The sequence below is a fragment of the Hippocampus zosterae genome, chromosome 11 (assembly GCF_025434085.1).
Source record: "Hippocampus zosterae strain Florida chromosome 11, ASM2543408v3, whole genome shotgun sequence".
Taxonomy (NCBI): Eukaryota; Metazoa; Chordata; class Actinopteri; order Syngnathiformes; family Syngnathidae; genus Hippocampus; species Hippocampus zosterae.
In genome coordinates this window covers 11,977,757-11,999,173 of record NC_067461.1, presented here as the reverse complement: position 1 = coordinate 11,999,173, position 21,417 = coordinate 11,977,757, and the positions used below count along the sequence as shown (strand labels likewise).

Below are 21,417 nucleotides of genomic sequence, written 5' to 3'. Positions count from 1 at the left end.
CACTTCTCATCAACCTCATATTGACACCTATAGGTAATTTTGAGTCTGCATTTAACATGAAACCCTGAACCTCAGAACTGTGAGCCAAGTATGCTAAACTCGAGTTCACCGCATGTTGCCCTACTCAAGAACATTTTGTTGCTTATTTATTTATTTTGCTGACATTTATTGAGCTCTTTTGTGCGAATCCTGTTGACCAAGAAAGGCAATAAATCTGATCTGATTTAATCACTGTTCTAATTGCAAGTTCTCATACATTATGATATGAAACACTGCCTTGTTTACAGATGACTTCCACCAAACACAGTGTCCATGCAAGGCAATGCCACATTAGTGCAATTTTTGCTTTACAGTGATGCTAAGTGCAATACTTTTTCGTTTAGTGAGATGTTTAACTGACAAACGTGTGAAAACCCTGTAGGGCAGTTCAACACATACTTCATCAAAATCTTAATTTGTCCTGGGTTGTGAACAAGGAACTGCATATTTAATGATCAGGTATAAGTCACTCGTGGGCAACCCTGAGGTCTGGAAAAGAACACATGAGCCATCAAATGGTATAATCCAAGCAAAGACCAGTGACGCCAGCAATTTACGACACCACCAAAGAGCAGATTCGGTAATCACACTTAATTCAGTATGCTGTGTTTTACCTATTTACTAGGTCAGCTAAAATATGTTAATGATTCCACTAAAAAACGTGGAAAAAGTTTTAGCAGCCATCCAGATTTCACAAGAAAGACACTATCTATGTCTGGTTTAAATGCCCTCAGTTGAAGTCACTGATCTGACACAGATACCCATTTGAATTGAGGGTCTCCAACAGCATGAGGAAATAACTGAAAATAAGTGTGCCGTGTAGTGACAACTTATTTGGAGTTTGGGTGCGATGTGAGGGTTACCAATAATAAGGCTCACACAAGCCACATTTTTGTTATTGTTAAAGCAACTAAATATTAATCAGCCAAACGACATGAATAATTCCACTGATATGAAATTACTATACCCTCAACAATAGTTAAACTCCAATGAAAAATACTGGTTGGCTGTGTTGTATTTTTTGCAGGCGTGGAAATTGGGAAATGAGGTTATAGCTGCTAAAGTGAGGGACCACCCCGCCCACACACACACACACACAAAACTAAACAAAAGGGCCCTCTTATATGTCGCATTGATTGTTAAAACCCAGCGTAGGCTTTCAATGCATGATGAAACCATATATTTTCTGATGCGTGCAATCTAATGGGGCCACATACAGAGTAAATAGAATATTACTTTGTTGTGATAGCAAAGGCAAGTGGCTAAAAACCCCCATGGCCACCGAGCTGGCCTGGTTATCCCCTTGAAACAAATTAAGTGGTTTAACCCATCCACTGTATTCTATTGACCGCTTGATTGCCTGCATGCTAGGGTAAGCAATCGCTTGCCTTTATGTACTGTATGTCTTCAATGAAACGCAGGTTCCCTACTTTGCCCTTAACATCAACAACATATTGACTTTCTAAATCAGGATTACTCAATAGTAATTACAATACTATTTCGTGGGTGCTCTAAAGTCTTGATATTATTACGTATTAAGTCAATCAATGGGTCATGACACAACCATCTTTGATGCTAGGTAAATGTCTTCCTGAAGTGTCATTGCTGGAATTTTGTATCATTCAGATCATTATTAGATCCTTCTGTTCTGATCATTATGTGGCTCCACTGATGTCATAATTATGCAAAATGGTGAGACAAAATTACAGTTCGTGCATTTATATCCATATTCTCACCAAAACTAAATCTGTGTTATTTATTTATTGCAATCCTGTCATGCTTATCTAATACGTTTTATGTAATATTTGACTATATATTATACACCTGTACATTTCCATAGCTTTCTCCAGGCATGTGTGAAGCACAGTTATAATACTTTGGGATTTTTCATGAAGGTTAGTTTTTATTTTGTCTTTTTATTTTTCTTGTGTTATTATTATTATTATTATTATTATTATTATTATTATTATTATTTCACTGTGTTTAAAATCATGTTTAGAACAAGTTTGTTAGCTTTTATTCATTTTAATTTTTTTAAATATACTTTGTTTTAATTTGTTTTGATTCGTTTTAGAATTAGTTGTGTTTTAATTGATGGAGTGTTTGTCAAATGTAACACGAAAATATTAGGTCACTGCATAATAAAGTAAACTACAACTCACAAGATTGACCTTCCTTCTTCTGTACGAACGTACAGCAATACAGAGAACAAAAAAAAAAAAAACATTTACATTTACTTGTGACTGAGTATATACTGGGTCAGCCACAATAGAAACTCATGGGGTAAGCCCTGTCTTTGCCCCTTGGGCGGATAGAATAGCAATACGAGTGCACAACTTCCATTGTTGCTCCAATATTGACATACCAGTAATAGCATTGAATACATGAAAGGGTGAATGAGCAACCAAGCAAGGGAAAAGTTGCGTGAAGCTCAGGCGTACTGTACTTAGTCGCCTTTTCTCGACCCACTTAACCTCAATAGCAAACAGCATTCTGCTTGTCTTGAAACATTACCTTCAGACTCTTGACCCCTGCAGGCAAACTCCCTGAGGGGGTCTAGACTGGACATTTAACCCATCCACATGCCAATGATGTATTCATGCACGCACATGGACACACGCAAATACACACATCCACATATTCAAACACTGATTCTTCTTTCAAACTGGGATTTTTAAAAGCGTAGGACAAAGGAAAAGATCAACAACAGAAAATATTAAGTGTCAAACCAGTTCCTGACCATACTGTCTTTTTGGTGGATCACCTGATTGTTTTTTTCTATTTTTATTTGTGTTTGTGGTTCAATGTTGATGACTCAACTGCAAACCTCAAACCACAAACAAACAATATTTAAGGGAACCTGTTCTCAGGCTAATAGGCACGGCAAGTAGTTGACAAATATCCACAAACGGCAGCGGTATATCATGCTTTACATCACTCAGCAGCTGTAAATGTGAATAGGTGATGTAAATACATGCTGCCATCTTGGAGTTTTGCCTATAGCGTAATTAATCGCACAGCTTGAGTAGGCTTACACAACAGCAATTCCATATAATGTTAATCACTAATATCGTGGTAGTAGGCAAGATAGTAAAGCTACATTTAGCCCCACGTGATTTCCTGAATCCATCCACTGTGTTCTAAATTGCCTGCTCTTTAAAAAAAAAATGCTGAAACACTTTCTCATTTTTTATGTCACCCCAAATGTGATAAAATAAAACTTTAGCTCCATTTCTCACACTCAGATTTTCTGGGCAAAGAGAAGCTGACTCGCAGCTTTATCCCACCGACTGAAGCTCGTCATACTTGTAGGAAAGAATTTCTATGTCCTGCATATTGCCTCAAAAGGGCCAAGACATTGACCTGGACTATTGTTTTATTAGGTCTGCAGGAACAATGTGTATGGCTACAGTTACAAGGCTCAGTAGGCAGAATCTTTTAGTCAAAATGTAATATATTCTTACATGTCCTGAGAGCCAGTCGACTTTCATTGCCATAAATGAACTTTTTCTCTCTCTCTCTCTCTCTATCTCTCTCTCTCTCTCTCTCTCTCTCTCTCTCTCTCTCTCTCTCTCTCTCTCTTTCTCTCTCTCTCTCACAGAAAGGACAATTAAAACTCTACCCAGGAACGCAATTGCATCCTTTTTTTTACCCTGTATGTGTGCAGAAAAAAAAAAACACAAACAGGCTTGAAGTATTTCTCGACTCCTACCATCATTACACAGATGTCCACCAAACGTTGTCATGCTGCAGTCACAGCTGAAGCCCTCCCATTGTTGAAGACACACTCCCTGGTTGGCACAGGAGTCTTCCTGGCATGTGGTGCTGGGGCCTGAGCACGAACAGAATTAAAACACACAGTGAGTCGACTCACAGTACCTATATCTCATTTCACTCTATAGTGAAAATGTCACTAAAATGACATTAAACAGCTTTCTGCGAAAGTGACAAATCCAAAAAACAAATTTAGTGTGCCAAACAGTCAAAACAGTCCACTGCATAACAGGACAACAATTTTTAAGTATATTCAACAGAGACAAAGATCATACTTTTAAATTTTACATACCAAGTGTATTTACAATTTACATATACTGTATTTGGTATGTGTGCGGCAGGATCAAAATGTCAACCAGAATTTGTGTGCTGAAATGGGAGATGTGGAATCTGCGAGTTTTTGGAGAAGTGGGGGCGGGCAGGCATTGTTGGTGCAAAAAAAATAAAATAAAATAAATCATAATAAAAATAATTTTAAAAAAAGGGAATGATTGTCACACGCCAGACATATCTTCTGCATCTACCTTGCAAATCAGCTTTCATCAATGCAACGTTTGACAGAAAACCAGTAGGAGGAAGAGGCAAAGTAGCAGTTGTTAGCAAAACAGAAGGTTGGCAGGTGGAATAACTTGCACAGACGACGTAAGGCGGAAAGAGGGTGTGTGTAAAGATGATTGAAGTGGCTGTTTGAATTGGCCAAAGGAAGGTTGGAAGAGCACTAAACACGTTCAAATGACATCCGTGGTGTCATGAGGAAAATACGGATTACCTACACTTGTGGTACCCAATCAAACATAAACAGTGCTCTTTGAGAGGAACCATTGAACCAATACGGCAAAAAAAACAAAAAAAACCCACAAAGTATGACAGAACCACACAAAGTGCTGAATTTGATTGTGTATATAATGTTGAACCTATTAAAATATCACAATTTGAAAACTCAATTGAGGCATGTGAATGAATTGTGAAATTAAACTAGGATGCTGAAAAGTAAATCCAATACTGTATTATCTTTGGCTGCGGTACTCATGCAAATCATGCATGCGACAAAGGTTTCATACATTATTCACAATGATTGCTTCTGGCAAATTCTTAGATCCAATAAGTGTGCACCGTGCCCCAAAAGAAAAAACGGGTTGAGGGAATAATCAGATTAGGACCAAATGAAACTGTCAATTGTGCAAGGCGAAGTGGCATTGCTTCATACATTTGATCAGAACGATTACGTTGAGTAGTTCATTTGTGTTATGTGACATTCATGTTAGGTGTTGGCAGTGTGGGTGTCTCAGCATATACGATTCAGTGTGTAGAGTACCTAATTGATAACTATCAGAAGCTCTAGAAGAATTTATATTATGTCACAGATACAATAAAATACCAGAAAATAGATAATATGGAAATATTGTACGATGCACATCAAGACAAGGGATGGGTATTTGAAAAAAAATGCAATACTGCAAAATGAATGATGAATGATACATCATATCATGATTGTAATTTGATAGCCATTTCTAAGTTTGCGTTTTAAAGAGAGGGTGTGTTTTGACCTTATTTTGTTTCAATTCAGAGAGAGAAAGTGCACCGTGTCTAACCATGGGAAATGACCAGAGTTACTATTTTCGCAGAAATTGTGAGCCTATACTGTCAATAGTCAAGAATGTTAATAAACACCCCAAATTCCAAGCAAAGTCCACACAGGAAGGGCAGGGCCTGAAATCGAACCCACCTGTGAGGTGGCGTGCAAACCAGCCGACCTCTGTGCCGGTCCAGAGCTAATTTATTTAAGTTACATCTTTTTTAGTAAATGTACATCTTAGATCATTTTATAATAATATGGCTTTTACTTGGATAAGATGTGATGAATCAATTAACCATTGCAGCTAACATAATAATAATAATGAGAAGAAGAACAATCTGAGTTTTATTCATTCCTATAGATATGCTGGCATGACAATTATAAAATTAGGAAGCTCAGGAAAAAAAACACAAAAAAAAAACAATGAGACTCAAACCTCACCTTCACATCCCCTTTCAATTTTTCCCACACATTCCAATGCATCTGACATCAGGTCAGGGAGGCGGCCATTCAGATCCACTGATGCCAAACAACCTTGAAAGCCCTCCTTGGCGTGCACCAGTTTGGGCAGTTCTTTGTACATCTCCTTAGCAACTCCACCAACGTAAAGGTTACCTGAATGATATTAGAAGAAAAATACAATACTGTCCCCTAGTGGAAAAAAATGGCAATACCCTATAAAGTAACCTGAGGGAACAGAATAAAAAGGAGTTTTGCCATTGTGAGATGAGTGAATTTTTAAGACTTATTTGGATTTTTCAGATGGGTAAATGTATGTGTGAACTTTAGTAGAAAATAGAATAGTATGCGAAACACTACTCCAATGAGTGCACAATTTGAAAATGTCAATCAGCCCGAGCTCATTGTACACCTTCATGAGACCTACCGGTACACATTTTTATAAATAAAGAAGGCATACCTTTCCAAAATTCTGATTATTGTTCAATGTGTTTAGATTTCATTCTTGCATGTTTCAATGTAAATAATGAAACTCATCTTCGTTTACATCTGTTCCATGAGGAGATAACTGCACATGTGATGATGACGATCTTAAGACAATGTAGAGTAGATTGTGTACCCTTTAAGTCCAAGTTTTTGGCGCCTGTGGTGGTCTGGGTGGTAATCTTGGTATCGATCTTGACCGTGTGGAGGTTGTTGGCATCTCTGGAGATGATGACGCTGTGCCAGTTGTTGTCATTGAGAGGCCTGTTGGAGTTGCCTTTAATCAAATGGGCTCCATTTCCCAGGTCTGACACATAGTGCAGGTATCTATAATCAGACAATGGAAGAAACATTCACAGGAAATGACTTTTGAGAAGAAAACAGCACAATACAGTTTCATCATTTGCTATTAAGTTGTAAAACATGGAGCAAATGTGTGCATGTTTACATTTTTCCTTCTTCTCTTTTTAGCATGAAGCAGTGCAGATACAAATAAAATAGTTAAATTATTGTCAGTCTGCAGAATTACCAAAGGCTATGTGGCTCCAATGAACAAACCAGTCTTTAATTATGCATTTTGAAGGCGGTCTGTGTTTTCATTTTAATTAAAATCTATGACTGTTTCATGTTGCCACTAGTAGAATAGAATGTATAACTTCAAGCCTTACATGAAAGGAGGCCATTCTATAGCATCATTTGAGCTTTGAGAAATACACTCTTCTGTTGTTGATTCCTTTTTTATGTTGGGTCCTTGTGTGCCTTTGTGAGGATTAAAAAGAAGACTAATTGCCAAAACTCAAGGTAACAATTCTGGCACAAAGGTGATAACGAAATTTCAAGTCTTTTAGGAGATAAAAACTGTCAAGAATTTCATTCACTTGAGAAACTGTTACGAGGTATGAATAGTTTCAAGAAAATAGCTGTTATTCGTTTTTGTACAAGCAGCAGAGTAGTAAACATTTAGTTGTCATTTGCAGGTCTCTTCGGCTGCAGGCACACTGACTAGAAGGGAAAGGACACGAGTTGTCAAAATTGCACGGGGGGAAAAAATAATCAAAATATGGTTGCCATGCAGTGGATATAAAAAGTTCACGTGTCACTGTTCATACAGTATAATCTGTATTGTATTAACATATCATGGAAACCAATGAAGACCGTTACCATCAAGTGAGAAGATATGTTCGACATCTTCAAAAGTGAAATAACCTTTGAAGATGTCTGTAGAAATATAGAATATAGGAATATATATATATATATATATATATATATTATATATATATATTAGAGCTGTCAGTTTAGCGCGTTTTTATTGGCATTAATTTAAATGAATTTTAACGGGATTAAAATTTTTCTCGCGAGATTAACGCGGCACACGTCACAAGCGGATGTTACGTTGCTCTATAAATACACCAGAAACAAAACAACAAGCGCGCTGCAGAAGTCCACGCCCATGTCTGTTTTTCCAGCCACAGCAGCGCGAGACACCGAAAAGGGATACTTTTAGTTTATGAATGGAAAGTTTACTTTTAAATAGTTGCCATATTTCTCCACTGACAAGACCAAAGTTATCTGTTCTTCTCTCTCTCTCTGTATCATACAGGTATACGATGTATGCCACTGACGCGATTGTTACTTGTTTGGAACTATTTTGTGTGGAAGGTTACAGTGGTCTGTGTCCATATAAATAGAGCGGGTGGAGCTTCTCTGTGTTTGTCTGACAGCGACAGTGCGCTACGGTGGTAGCGACCTAGCGAAAGTAAAACGTCTCCAGTGTTGTCATCGAACCAAGTGTAGTCATTCGAAATGAGGTCTACACAAAACCGTAGAGAGACTTCCGCGCAAGAAGGACCAACACAATCAACATAGCCTGACTGTGTTAGGGGGAGTGAATCCACCCCCCCTTTCAGAATGGTTTGCTCCTGCAGCACGGGGGAAGTGTTGTGCTTGTTTGTACGCCGGCAGTTTCAAATACAGCGGCACATAATGAACACTGGTGTCCGGTGTCTCGTTATTCTTCAACAAACATACAGAAACAGACTGCTGTGTTGAAAGCAAACTTGAGAAAAATGAAGTATACAACCATGGTTTAAATCCACTATAGGCTGAGTACTAGTGTACCTTAGATGTGCACTTTATAATGTTACATTGCTCTGTTTTAATTTCATTAAAAAAGCTGTTAAAGCAGCTGTTGTGTGACAAAATATTTTTTTCACCGTTATTGATGGACAGTAATATTGTGTGAGAGATTAAAATCGAAATTGTTATTTCAGTAAATATTTGCATTTGGCACATAGAAAACTGATTCATGATTCCATGTTGATGAGAGCATTAAAATGGGGACAAAATAGGACAAAAAATGTAAAAGGAAATTCAGAAACGATAAAATTGTGTGAGTAATCACGATTAATTTTTTAGTTCATTTGAGTTAATTATGACAGTTGCATTTTTAATTAGATTAAATATTTTAATCGTTTGACAGCTCTAAAAAAAAAATCCTCATCTCACCCCTCGGGTGGTGTCCGTCCCTCATTCAGCTCGGGTCCTCTACCAGAGGCCAGGAAGCTTGAGGGTTCTGCGCAGTATCCTTGCTGTTCCCAGCACTGCACATTTCTGGACTGAGATGTCCGATGTTGTTCCAGGGATCTGTTGCAACCACTCATCTAGTTTGGGGGTCACTGCCCCGAGTGCTCCGACCACCACAGGCACGACTGTCACCTTTACCTTCCAGGCTCTCTCCAGCTCCTCTCTGAGCCCTTGGTATTTCTCGAGTTTCTCATGTTCCTTCTTCCTGATGTTTCCATCACTTGGGACCGCTACATCCACTACAACGGCTTTCCTCTGCCCTTTATCTATGATCACGATATCTGGTTGGTTCGCCATTACCATCTTGTCAGTCTGGATCTGGAAGTCCCACAGGATCTTCGCTCTGTCATTCTCCACCACCTTCGGAGGTGTTTCCCATTTTGACCTTGGGGTTTCCAGTCCATACTCTGCACAGATGTTTCGGTAGACTATGCCAGCCACCTGGTTATGGCGTTCCATGTTGGCTTTCCCTGCCAGCATCTTACACCCTGCAGTTATGTGTTGGATCGTCTCAGGTGCCTCTTTGCACAACCTACACCTTGGGTCTTGTCTGGTGTGGTATATCTGGGCCTCGATGGCTCTGGTGCTCAAGGCCTGTTCCTGAGCAGCAAGGATGAGTGCCTCTGTGCTGTCCTTCAGGCCAGCCCACTCTAGCCACTGATAGGACTTCTTGAGATCAGCCACTTCAGTTATGGTCCGGTGGTACATCCCGTGTAGGGGCTTGTCCTCCCATGATAGTCCCTCTTCCAGCGCCTCATCTGCTGTTCCCCATTGTCTTAGACATTCTCTGAGTAGGTCATCCGTTGGAGCCTTCTCCTTGATGTATTCATGGAGCTTGGATGTTTCATCCTGGACAGTGGCTCTCACACTCACTAGTCCCCGGCCCTCTTCCTTTCGGCTTGCGTACAGTCTCAGGGTGCTGGATTTGGGATGGAACCCTCCATGCATGGTTAGGAGCTTTCGGGTCTTAACGTCCGTGGTCTGAATCTCTTCCTTTGGCCACCTTATTATTCCTGCAGGGTATCTGATCACTGGCAGGGCATAGCTGTTTATTGCCCGGGTCTTATTCTTGGCATTGAGCTGGCTTCTTAGGATTTGCCTCACTCGCTGGAGGTATTTGGCCGTAGCCGCTTTCCTCGTTGCCAGTTCGAGGTTGCCATTGGCTTGTGGTATACCAAGGTACTTGTAGCTGTCCTCAATGTCTGCTATTGTTCCTTCTAGGAGCGAGACCCCTTCAGTACGGACTACCTTTCCTCTCTGAGTCACCATCCGACTACATTTCTCAAGCCCGAATGACATCCCGATGTCGCTGCTGTAGATCCTGGTTGTGTGGATCAGGGAATCTATGTCCCTTTCGCTCTTAGCATACAGCTTTCGCTCTTAGCATACAGCTTTATGTCATCCATGTAGAGGAGGTGACTGATCGTAGCTCCATTTCTGAGGCGGTATCCATAGCCTGTCTTGGTGATTACTTGGCTTAGGGGGTTCAGTCCTATGCAGAACAGCAGTGGGGAGAGTGCATCACCTTGGTATATGCCACATTTGATGGACACTTGGGTAAGTGGCTTGCCATTGGCTTCAAGTGTGGTTTTCCACATCCTCATCGAGTTCGCAACGAAGGCTCTTAGGGTCCTGTTTACCTTATACAACTTCAAGCATTCAGTGATCCATGTATGTGGCATCGAGTCATAGGCTTTCTTGTAATCAATCCAAGCTGTGCACGGGTTGGTACGTCGGGACCTGCAGTCGTGTGCAACTGTTCTGTCAACCAGGAGTTGATGTTTGGCTCCTCTAGTATCTCTACCAATGCCCTTCTGTGCTTCGCTCATGTATTGATCCATGTGTCCACTTATCTTAGCTGCAATGATGCTTGACATGAGCTTCCATGTTGTGGAGAGACAGGTTATATATAGTTGGTAGTCGATAGTTGGATGGAACTGCACCCTTCGAGGGATCCTTCATGATCAGGATTCTTCGCCCTTCGGTTAGCCATTCTGGGTGAGTCCCATCCCTCAGCAGCTGGTTCATTTGTACTGCTAGGCGCTCATGGAGTGCTGTGAGTTTCTTTAGCCAGTAGGTGTGGACCATGTCCGGGCCTGGTGCTGTCCAGTTCTTCATATCTGGGACTCTTTCCTGTATTTCTGCCACTGTTATGGTAACTGGGTTCTGTTCAGGGAGGTTGCTGTGCTCCTCTCTCAGGGTCACCAGCCATTGTGCACTGCGGTTATGTGCAACCTCCTTCTCCCATATGCCTTTCCAGTACCTTTCAGTTTCCAGTCTTGGTGGGTCAGCTCTGTTGTTAGGACCCTGCCACTGAGCGTACACTTTCGCAGGTTGTGTTGCGAACAGCCTGTTTATTTGTCTGGCCTCATTCTCTTTCGTGTACCGCTTTAGGCGACTGGACAAGGCTTGGAGCCTTTGTTTGGCAGTTTCGAGTGCTTCAGGTATGGTCATCTGGATGTACCTCTCGGGTATCGGCCTTTTCATCACACCTCTCTGGGCCTCCGTCAATTGACTCACATCTTTCCGGGCCGCCTTGATCTTAGCCTCCAACCGTCTTTTCCATGGTGGGTAACGTATCTCATGGCTTCCATGGTTGCTCTTATAGCCCAGAGTCTCCAGGATCACTGATGCTGAAGCGTATATCAGCTCATTGGTTTCTGTGATCGTTACGGTAGGGATATATATATATATTGTTAGATTATATATATATATATAAAATCTAACAATTTCTTATCTTCTTTATATGTCTGTGTGATTTGTTATAGTGGAAAGGTGGACACCTTATCTTAAAAAGAAAGACATTTGAGCCCAGCTATGTTTTGCAAAGAACACTCGGAAAAAACACTGGAAAATGTGGTCAACCTGATCCAATTCTGACCACGGCCACATTCCAAATTATAAAAGGGTGTGCACAGCTGTGCAACAACATTATTTCGGTTTATTTCAAATTCCCTATTGAGAATACACTGCAACACTCTGAGAGCTGTGCCTAATCGTTTGACTCATATTACTTAATTGGCTAATTGGAATACAGTGTTGGAAAAAGTGCTCATCGTGGTGAAGAGCAGTTCTAGACCATAATAAACTCCAAATCCAATCATTGTCAAATTAATACATCTCTGAGAACATCAGAAAGTGCAGACTGCACTGGAACTTTGTAGTGTGTGAACATACCCTTTGACCAGCTCCACCACGATGAAGTCATTCCCATCCCCACTGTTATAGAGAATGAGGCCATCGGAAGAGGTGGTCTTAAACTGAAAGAAAAGGTGCATGGAATAGTAAGCCTGCAGAGCAGTGAGGGTCACGAAGCTGGAGCGCGACTTGAAGGTGACAGGATCAGCGATGATGTTCTTGAAGCCGATCATGGCATTGAGCTCGCAGTAGTCGATGTCGCCATTTTTACACAAGTCTATGTAGGCCATGCCATTGAAAGACAGGCTTTGAAGGTGACCAATGAAATTGGACGGCACCATGGACATGAAGCGCTTCTCCGTCACGATGCCTGTCTCAATGTTGTGGAACTCCAGTTGGGTGTGGTCACCGGCCATTTGACCTTGATCGCACAGATGGAGAAAATAGAGGTTGTGTTTTGGCGGAGATTGGGACAATTATTGCAATGACAACACAACTTCCTTAAAATGTCTAAAACACAAGAAGTGGGCTAGAAGGTTGTACATTTACAAGCAAACGACTTTGCAACAGGGGTACACACAACACTGGTCCCCTATTAATGGCAGGGGACATCCCAAAAACAAACAAACAAACCAAAAAAAACAAAACAATTTACACCCTATAGAGAATGAAGAGTCTAAAATTAACCCATCAAGCATGTATTTGTGGAATGTGGAAGGAAGTTGGAGGACCCCAAGAACAGCCATGCAAAATGTCACTGTGAGACAGAACTGCTACCAGTACCTTTCATTTAAATAAATGCTCATTTGACCAAATATGAGCAAAAATGGCCCTAGATAGTGGTTTTAGTAAAAATACTAAATAGATAAATATGTAGTAATGGGAAAGTGGAGCTTTAAATTTGCTTCATGAACCAGTTGTATTTTGTTCTCTCTCTGGGACTCTGTTCAACACAAGGCTGAAAGTCCACTGACTTGCTTTTTCTTCAACCCCTTAATTTGAACCAGCAGTGCTATTTAGAGGAGTCAAAATGATACAATAACTAGTTCATGAAACAAATTTGAAACCATAGAAATTGAAATCATTCAATAGAAATGTACAGAAACCGAATCAACACCAAAATCAATCCAACATAATAATAATAATATTAATAATAATAATGTTATTGTTATTGTTGTGATCATTATTTGTACTTCCAATGGACAGAATGAAAAAGAAGAACAGCTACGGTAAATGTCATTGTTACATGTACAAAAATGAAAAATGACCAGGCCTTACAGGGACGAAATTGTTTCTTTTTGACCTTGTTTCAATGCCATCTATTTGTTAAGATAAAAATTTAAATAAGGACAATAAAAAAAGAAAAGAAAAAATGACCCAAAGCTCAATTATTTTAGCATAATCTATTAGTATATTAGTATTCTAATGATTTATATTTATAATATTAGATGTCTGTATCGGGAAAGGGTATGAACATTTTATGATTTTCAAATGGGAAAAACAAACTTCCATTTCAAGCTAAAATATATTCATTGATCAAATACATATCAACTTTAACTCAAAACGTGGCTACGGTCTGAATAAATTGGGGTTTAACTGTATGTTTAAAAAACAAGGATGGACGAAAACCATACCCCCCCCCCCCCCCCCGGCCCCCACCGGAATGCTGGTTAATAAGTACCTTCCACTGGTGTCAGATCATCTACGGTCAGTGTCAAATTCTTTCCCCTCCTGAAGACACGCACTGTGTGCCACTCATTATCGTTCAGATTCTGACCCGCAAAAATAGTTTCTGGACCTTTGCCTGCAGGACAGTCCGAAAATGGTTAACAAGCATAGACATCTGCAAGGAAGGCATACACTACAGAAATCCCTGGAGAAAATAGTAAAGAAGGTAAAATGAAAGAAAAAATAAAAGGGGGACAGAGTGGATGAGTTCATTTTTTCCAGCAAAAGCATTAAACGTGAAGGTTGACATAGTCCATAAAAACACATGATTCTGACTTGCAGTTTGCTGTGCATTAAGAGACAAAGAAATACATCAGAACGCTTAAGGAACTCCGATTTTCGAAAAGGAGAGAGGATGTAATCAAGGAGCCATATTTAAATCACTACCGCGCTGGAAATCGGCCTTGTTTGTGTTTTTAACTAAAAAATAGGGACAATTGTAGCTTGCGAGACAGTATCAAAGCAAATTAAATCCCACCAGCAGATGGCAGCAAATGACTGATATCGCACCTCACTAACTGGGCTTCTTATTGCATTTTTTGTGTCTCCTCAATTCTTTCCAGTAAACGATTTATAAAAGCGGTAAGAACAGTGATGTGAAACATAACCATTGTACACGGTTGTAGAATGGCTCATGTACAGCAAAACCAATGTTGCTGTCAAATCAACTGAATCAAAAACAAGAAAACACAGAGCATGGTTCTATTTTCAATACATTCTCCCACTAATACACGAGAGAACACATTTTGGGGGGCAAAACACAGCATTGGTTATCTGATGTTGGTTACATGCTAATTGAACAAGAAAATTGTGTGACCATGATGTGTTTTAATAATGAGTGAAACTGACATGAATTAAAATAATACGACAGTCCTCTGATTCATGCCTTCAGCGAATCCTGAAAACTGGCATTCTAATATTGCATGAAGTGTGTGACCGCTATCAGGCAGGCTGCACATGAGAAGTTACATAGATTCAAGGTGGCAAACACCTCAAGCATAATCTATTTTAAAATCTGATAAATTAGAGCAACACTGCAAACGGCAGGAACATTTTTTAAAAATCCTTTAGGAGCCTCTCTGCAATTCACAGAAATCCCTGAATTGATCTGACGAGAGAAGCAAGCAACCTCTTCGAAGATCTTGGAATTCATATCCCGCTCCAGTGTTCTCCCGCTGTGCCCACACAACCAAACACGCGGATGACAATATCCCATTGTGACAGAATTAAATCTCTAGGCTGTGCCCACTGTGAGGCTTATTTTAGATAGGTGCCAGGTTCATTCTCTTCAACTCCTTTTATGGCTATTTACGCTCTCTTTTTCAGCAAGTTTTAAACCCCTGATGCAATGCATAAGCAAATGTGAGGATGCCAAAGTTCGGGGACACATTCAATCTTCGAGGCCCAGTTCTGCTTTGTAAGCACTAAACACACGGGCAGGATTGGAACTGGAGAGGGATTAACGGCCAAAGATATGAAATAATGGAATAGAGTCGGACTTGAAAGTGTACTTGATCGTTGTCTTCCATCTTTCTGCTGTTGTTGCTCTCCAGGGGGAGAAAAAGGGAAGCAGGCAAAGAGGCCAATTTACATGACACCACACTGCCTTTCTGTGTGGTTGTGCGTCTGACATTAAAGGCCAATGTGTGTGCGGCATCCATCCACAAGGAATCTTCACTTATGGTGATCTATCTGCAGTGATGGACCCACAGCGATGTCTTGCGCCTCGTTGGCTTCCGTGCCCAAGGGAACAGCAGAGAAGTATGGTACAAGGGCACCAAGAGAACATGTGATTATCCAGTCAATCAACTCGGCCTGGCAAAATGACAAGCCAGACGCTGGTGCCGCCCGCCCCTACATCGCTACTCGCTCAGGTGGACCAAAGAGGCTGACTGATCAGCAACCGCTGGATTGCTGTCAAAAGCAGACATCAAAGTCTGTGCGGGTGGCGAGGAAAGCCTAGTGGCTCACACCAGGCAACCTACTTGTCTGATAAATGTTAAGATGAATTGTAAAAATGTTCCATCACGCAAAAGTCGCCAAACAGGGCCAATCAGTCTATTGAATTCTTTTTAGTGAATGAGTACTCAAAAAGACATTGCTCATTAAAGCAAGTCTCACTGATGTTAATTACACCAAAGTCTGGTTGGGCATTTGGTCCATGAAATCTGATTTGTTTTTACTCATCAGACATGTGAGTCAATACACTATATAACACCATAAGAGGTCTTTGAAAAGTCATCTTTCATTCCCCCAAATCTGAGATTTTCAATTGAACTTCATATTGATTTTATTGAGTAGATGTTATGCTGTTAGAAATGCATATTGGTCTAGCTCCCACCCTTTTTTTAGTACGGTAAATACAAAGAGCAAAAGAAATGAGCTTGCTGACATGGAGTTTTTGGTTATTTTTCATTTTTGCTAATGTTAGCATTTAATAAGCATGTTGTACTGTCCCACAAATATGTTAAGAATAAAAAAAAAACATTCATATCAATCGATATTTTGCAACGACAGAGTGGGTATGTTAGGATTGGCAACATTGAAGAACACACAAAATATGAAATTATGCGACCGAAGAGTGAATACTTATCCTGCAACTACAATAAGACAAAATGCCATCTGTCATTATGTCACTGGAAACTGAATGTTTCCAAAAGGCACAATTTCCCCATAATGACAAACATGCAGACATTTTTAGGGCTAAGTCGTAAGATTTATGTCTTTGAATTGCAAAATCTCCATGCATTTGATTGACTTAAAATTCAGCATAAACAGGTCAATAAACATTATGTTCTGTATATTCCTCCTTCAAACGTAACTGAAACAATTCAGAAATAGAGGGTTATATAAAAATACCTTTTAAATCGGATGTGTTTTGAACAAACAATGACCGATTTATATATTCAGCATTACACTGAGCAAGAGGTTCAGACACGTTATCCCATTTAAATGACAGGCATAAAGTTTATGTACTTAAGGCTATCGCAAACCTGTGAATTTTAACTTATTAACCAGATGTTGAGATTTTCTTTCCTTTTTTCATATTTTTCTGCATTTGACCAATATTGTATACCAGTATATCAAATATTGCACCAAAGATCAGTTGTCAGGGGCACTTTGGCGTACTATAAAGAGCTTATTGTATGAACCAATAGTGGCCAAAATAATAACCTCTCTCCCTGCAATGTTGGTGAAGCATGGAAGCAGGAGACCATCTGTAGCCAGATCATTTAAGCTTCTGTGTTTTGGTTTGCTCTGGCTTGGTATACGTTCTGAGTGTTTACGTAAGTCAAAATGGCAGCGTTTTCTTCCGACAGCTCCTAGCCGCCCCAGGGAATCCTTAATTGACAGTGAGTTGCAGCTGAATTTGTCTCAACTACCAAGCTGACCAGAACCGCAACGCCTGACACTGCACATTAATTAACAAGTGCGAGAAAGAAGAGGCTGAAAAATAACAGCGAAGCGAATAACCGTGGAAAAAAAAATGAATTTGATATGAACTAAATAAAAATGGTAATCTCCCAAAATTTCAATTTTCTGTGTCCTGAGACACAATTTGGTATGGCTCTTCAAATTTTCTTTGCTTCATTCCACCATTAGGAAAAAATGTACATTGCCTTTTGTTTTTATTTATGATGTGCGCTACAAAACTAGACAATCCATGAAGAATATTGTCTTATTTAAAGTTTAAGTTATGGATGACAATAACAGTTATGGTATTAAATTGTAGTTTTGTCTTTGGATTAAAAAAAAAAATCAGATACTGCTTGGCAAAGAATAACCCGGATATTGTGTGGAGACAGTACGCCTTCACGGTATCATCATAAACCAAGAATGACCTTTTTAAAACATTGAAACAGGGAATTAGAGCTGTGAGCTTTTCATTTGCATACACAAACAAGGGAGGCATCCAGGAGGCATGAGCGATGCTATTTAGCATTTAGAAAGGTGGTAAGAGTGGCTGGCCCGCAAAGGCGTGTCTAGAGGTCACTTCACATGATGCAACGTTTGTTGTGTAAGGGCCACTTTCTCAACATGACCTTTGGAATACGGACGACCGAATTCAAGAATATTAAACCTCTGCAGAGTATTTGTGGGGACAGGCAAAGATTTGATTTCATTCATTATTCTCGATGATATTGATAGCATGTACATCTCTTAGAATCGTTAAACCGGAAATGAGGTCATACAATATTGCAATATGATATTTCTTTGTTGAAACACACATACTCACAGATGCACACATCTTGCGCCTTCGTCTTCAAACATTTCTTTCTGCTCCGTGAGCCACGTTAATGAGAACAATAAAACCACACACTGTAATTCCTGTACAGGTATATGTCCCACGTATAGTTTCATCAATTTACAACCAGTTGGTCATACTGGAGTCAAAGGAAAAGAAAAAGGTGACATATACCTTCTGCATGTTGAAAACAACTGAAAATAAAACTGGGGTTTTGGGAGGGGGGGTGTTTGGTTGTGTTAAATATCATTACAGAATATCAATAGAAAGGCACAGTACTGCATGGTTCTCTTTGATTACAACCTCACCCTTTTCTCCGTTCTGGTGAACCTCTTGTTCTATTAATAATTGCAATGCAAGATGCAAGTCAGATACATCTTATGAGAACTTTTGAATGTCATTTGTAGTGGCTGCAGAAAAGAAATAGTATGCCCTTTATAACCGGGCTGCTATATCACCACGACTCTAGTACATGAATGCCGAGAGAAGTAGAGTACGGTACTGTAATAGAAGAGCTATAGAAGAAATGAAATGTGAGCAGTAACTTACTGGAGGTACAGTTTATCCTGACACAATCTAGATGGGGAAGAATAGATGAGAGATAAATTCATCTTTCAACATTGCAGCTGCAGACATCAGTAAAGTATACAGTCCACCTCTCTGGGGACATACACACGGACGCTGACCGTCCTCTCATGCTCTCGCCCATGGCCTCCAGCTGCAACATGACCACTTAAGTGCTGCAGTAGTCATGACAGAGGAGCAAAACATGGTCTATGGGATTAGCCAAAACGTATGACAACAATAGTTTTTCATACCGAATAAGAATATGTATGATTGTTTAGTCTTTGTATTTTAGGTGGATCATTTGCAATTACAGTACATATTATGAGAGCATGAGATTTTTGGTCAGAGTCAGACAGAGCCAGCCAGGCAGCAACGTCCATCCTTTCCTACCAAAACATGAATTGTATACAGTACCGGAATAGCGATATAATGATGAAATAACCATCTACATTTGAAGCAGTTCTGATATATAGTTCAGCCATGTTATTACAGCACATTAAAATTACCGTCATCTTGGTTTTCTGCCTCAATGTAATGAACACTGGGTAGCACGAGTCCATTCTTACACCAATGACTGGAATTCAAGATAACAATAATGTCTATGTGTGTCTGTGTTCTAAAGCTGAAAAAGACAAAAGTGTACAAAATAAGTAACCTGACTTTTTGTCGTTCCTTTTCCAGCGTGCTGGATTGTGGTCTTAATTCTACCACAGCAGCTCTAGTTGTCAACTTCCATGACTGACTTACAGTAAGCCGCGGGCACACAGGCTTTATCTTACGTTTCCTTTTTACCTCCCTGGTTGCAAAAGCTCAGCTCATGTTGCGCTGTGCGATAGGTGACCCAGTTCGAAAACCCCCTCCCTGCCGTCTTTTCTGGCCCTGCCTGTCGTGTGTTGTCAACCGCAGCAGAAAAGTGGGAGCAAACAGCCAGAGACCGACACTTGCCTGCCCTACAGGAAATGCACCAATTTTAAAGAAGGGCATAAAAGTCCACCAAGTGATATATGCTTATCTTTAGTTTATCCCTTTGCTCGGAGGGGTGTGGGCAGTGGCTTATTTTTTTTGTCATCACTTTTTGTAATTTCATTGATTTGACCAACTGCATTATTTCCTTTGTTTTTTGGAATTTATCCATCCATCCATCCATCTTTCAACCGATCTATCCATCAATCCATGCATAAGGTGTAACTGCAAATAAAATTGCACCATAATGGGTCTCGGACAAAAATGCCAATGAGGAATACGTTGATGGAACAAGTGGCGAGCATTTCCTTGCTGGGCAAAGGCAGCTGCGAGTTCAAGTGGCAGTAAGCAGAGAGCCGCAGACTCTTGCCATTGAAAGCTTTACACCATCTCCTTCTATTCAAGATTGTGAAATAATTGTGTAATAATAATGGAATCTGTGTGATGTACAGTGCATTTGAAAGAGTTGTCACGCGTAATTTAGCTCAATTTGACGCATGACATTGCTGCTGCAGAGAGGATACACGCTTGGGTCGCTACCTAAATTGACAGTCAGCCGGACGCGGCCGCTCTCCAGCTCCAGACGCAGGGTGTCGGCAGAGTCCCGAGAGGTGGTGGCGATTAGGATACCATAGGCTCGCTGGGATCGGAAGCGCATCGAAACATCTTCAGCTTCGGTGTGCATCACCACCGGCAGCTGGACCTTCATAAACTTGCTGCCGTCGTAGCTGAGGACCGTCGCCTCTGCAAATAGATTCAAGACGGGGCCAAAAAGAAATGTATGATCAGTGATACAGAATGGGAGAGTTGTATCACAAATCTGGTCTACGAGTCGGTCGAAGGGGCTATCATACAAACACTTTGCAACCCAATCAGTTTTCATTGTTGTTATTCCCAAATGCTCATGGACCCTCTTGCATTCTTTCCCAATCTTTATCTAAGGACAGTGTTGCCAACCTTTTTCGAGTCATAGAAACATTGGCAAAATTTCACAGAACACCACTAAACAAAAATGGCATGAGAAGTATATGTACTGAAATAACATCTCATTTTAGACACTCTTAACAAAGTAAAAATGCACAAAGGTGAATGATATTCATTGTGCTGCCCTTCATTATATGTTGCTTGCATAGACAGGTGAATAAAGGTACAATATTTGCTCGAAATAAATTTTCCGCACAATTGCCAGTAAGTGAAAGTGTACAATTTCCCGCTGCACACCTAATGATCTCGAAGGGGACACAAAACTGCCATCGCATAGTAGTTGGAAATTGCTGCCCTAGGAAGCTGTGATGTACTGACCAGTATTGCAGCCGTACATTTCTATCTATCTATCTATCTATCTATCTATCTATCTATCTATCTATCTATCTATCTATCTATCTATCTATCTATCTATCTATCTATCTATCTATCTATCTATCTATCTATCTATCTATCTATCTATCTATCTATCTATCTATCTATCTATCTATCTATCTATCTATCTATCTATCTATCTATCTATCTATCTATCTATCTATCTATTTATTTATTTAAGCACGCCATTTTGTTCAAAAACAGCTTGATGAAAGTAATGCCAAGGAAACAATGTGGTTTACTTGCATGTAGAGCGTGTACAGCTCAAACCTGAATAAGAACGTGGCCTTCTACACGTGCCACTCAGCCGAAAGCGATTTGCTTGGAAGGACATTTGTGACTCACAGTACAGAATAATAGATCGCCATTGCTCAGGATTACTCATTGTCTCAAAAATGGTTTCAAAATAGACTGTAAGTTTGAATAGGTATTGAAATTCTGACATGCAGTATTTGTCTCCGTGGGTGGAAGCAAGCCGTTATGAAGGGGAAACACATTCAGA

The 21,417-nt window shown here is 40.2% G+C and overlaps 2 protein-coding genes across 16 annotated transcripts in view; both read right to left on the bottom strand.

Moving 5' to 3' along the window:
- The window catches only part of psme4a (proteasome activator subunit 4a), a 415,963-nt gene that overhangs the window by 164,517 nt on the left and 230,029 nt on the right, over positions 1–21,417 (bottom strand). The window lies entirely within an intron of this gene.
- Positions 1–21,417, bottom strand: part of LOC127610233 (neurexin-1a-like) — a 230,181-nt gene that overhangs the window by 110,746 nt on the left and 98,018 nt on the right. For 13 of the 15 annotated variants that reach the window (XM_052080106.1, XM_052080107.1, XM_052080117.1 and 10 more), the window contains 7 exons: positions 20,097–20,300; positions 18,576–18,602; positions 13,734–13,856; positions 12,092–12,473; positions 6,468–6,658; positions 5,831–6,004; positions 3,752–3,871 (listed from right to left, as the gene is read on the bottom strand). In XM_052080106.1, the coding sequence (XP_051936066.1) occupies positions 3,752–3,871; positions 5,831–6,004; positions 6,468–6,658; positions 12,092–12,473; positions 13,734–13,856; positions 18,576–18,602; positions 20,097–20,300 (1,221 nt within the window). The remainder of the gene's footprint in view (positions 1–3,751; positions 3,872–5,830; positions 6,005–6,467; positions 6,659–12,091; positions 12,474–13,733; positions 13,857–18,575; positions 18,603–20,096; positions 20,301–21,417) is intronic. The other 2 variants (XM_052080110.1, XM_052080119.1) reach the window with 1 other exon arrangement.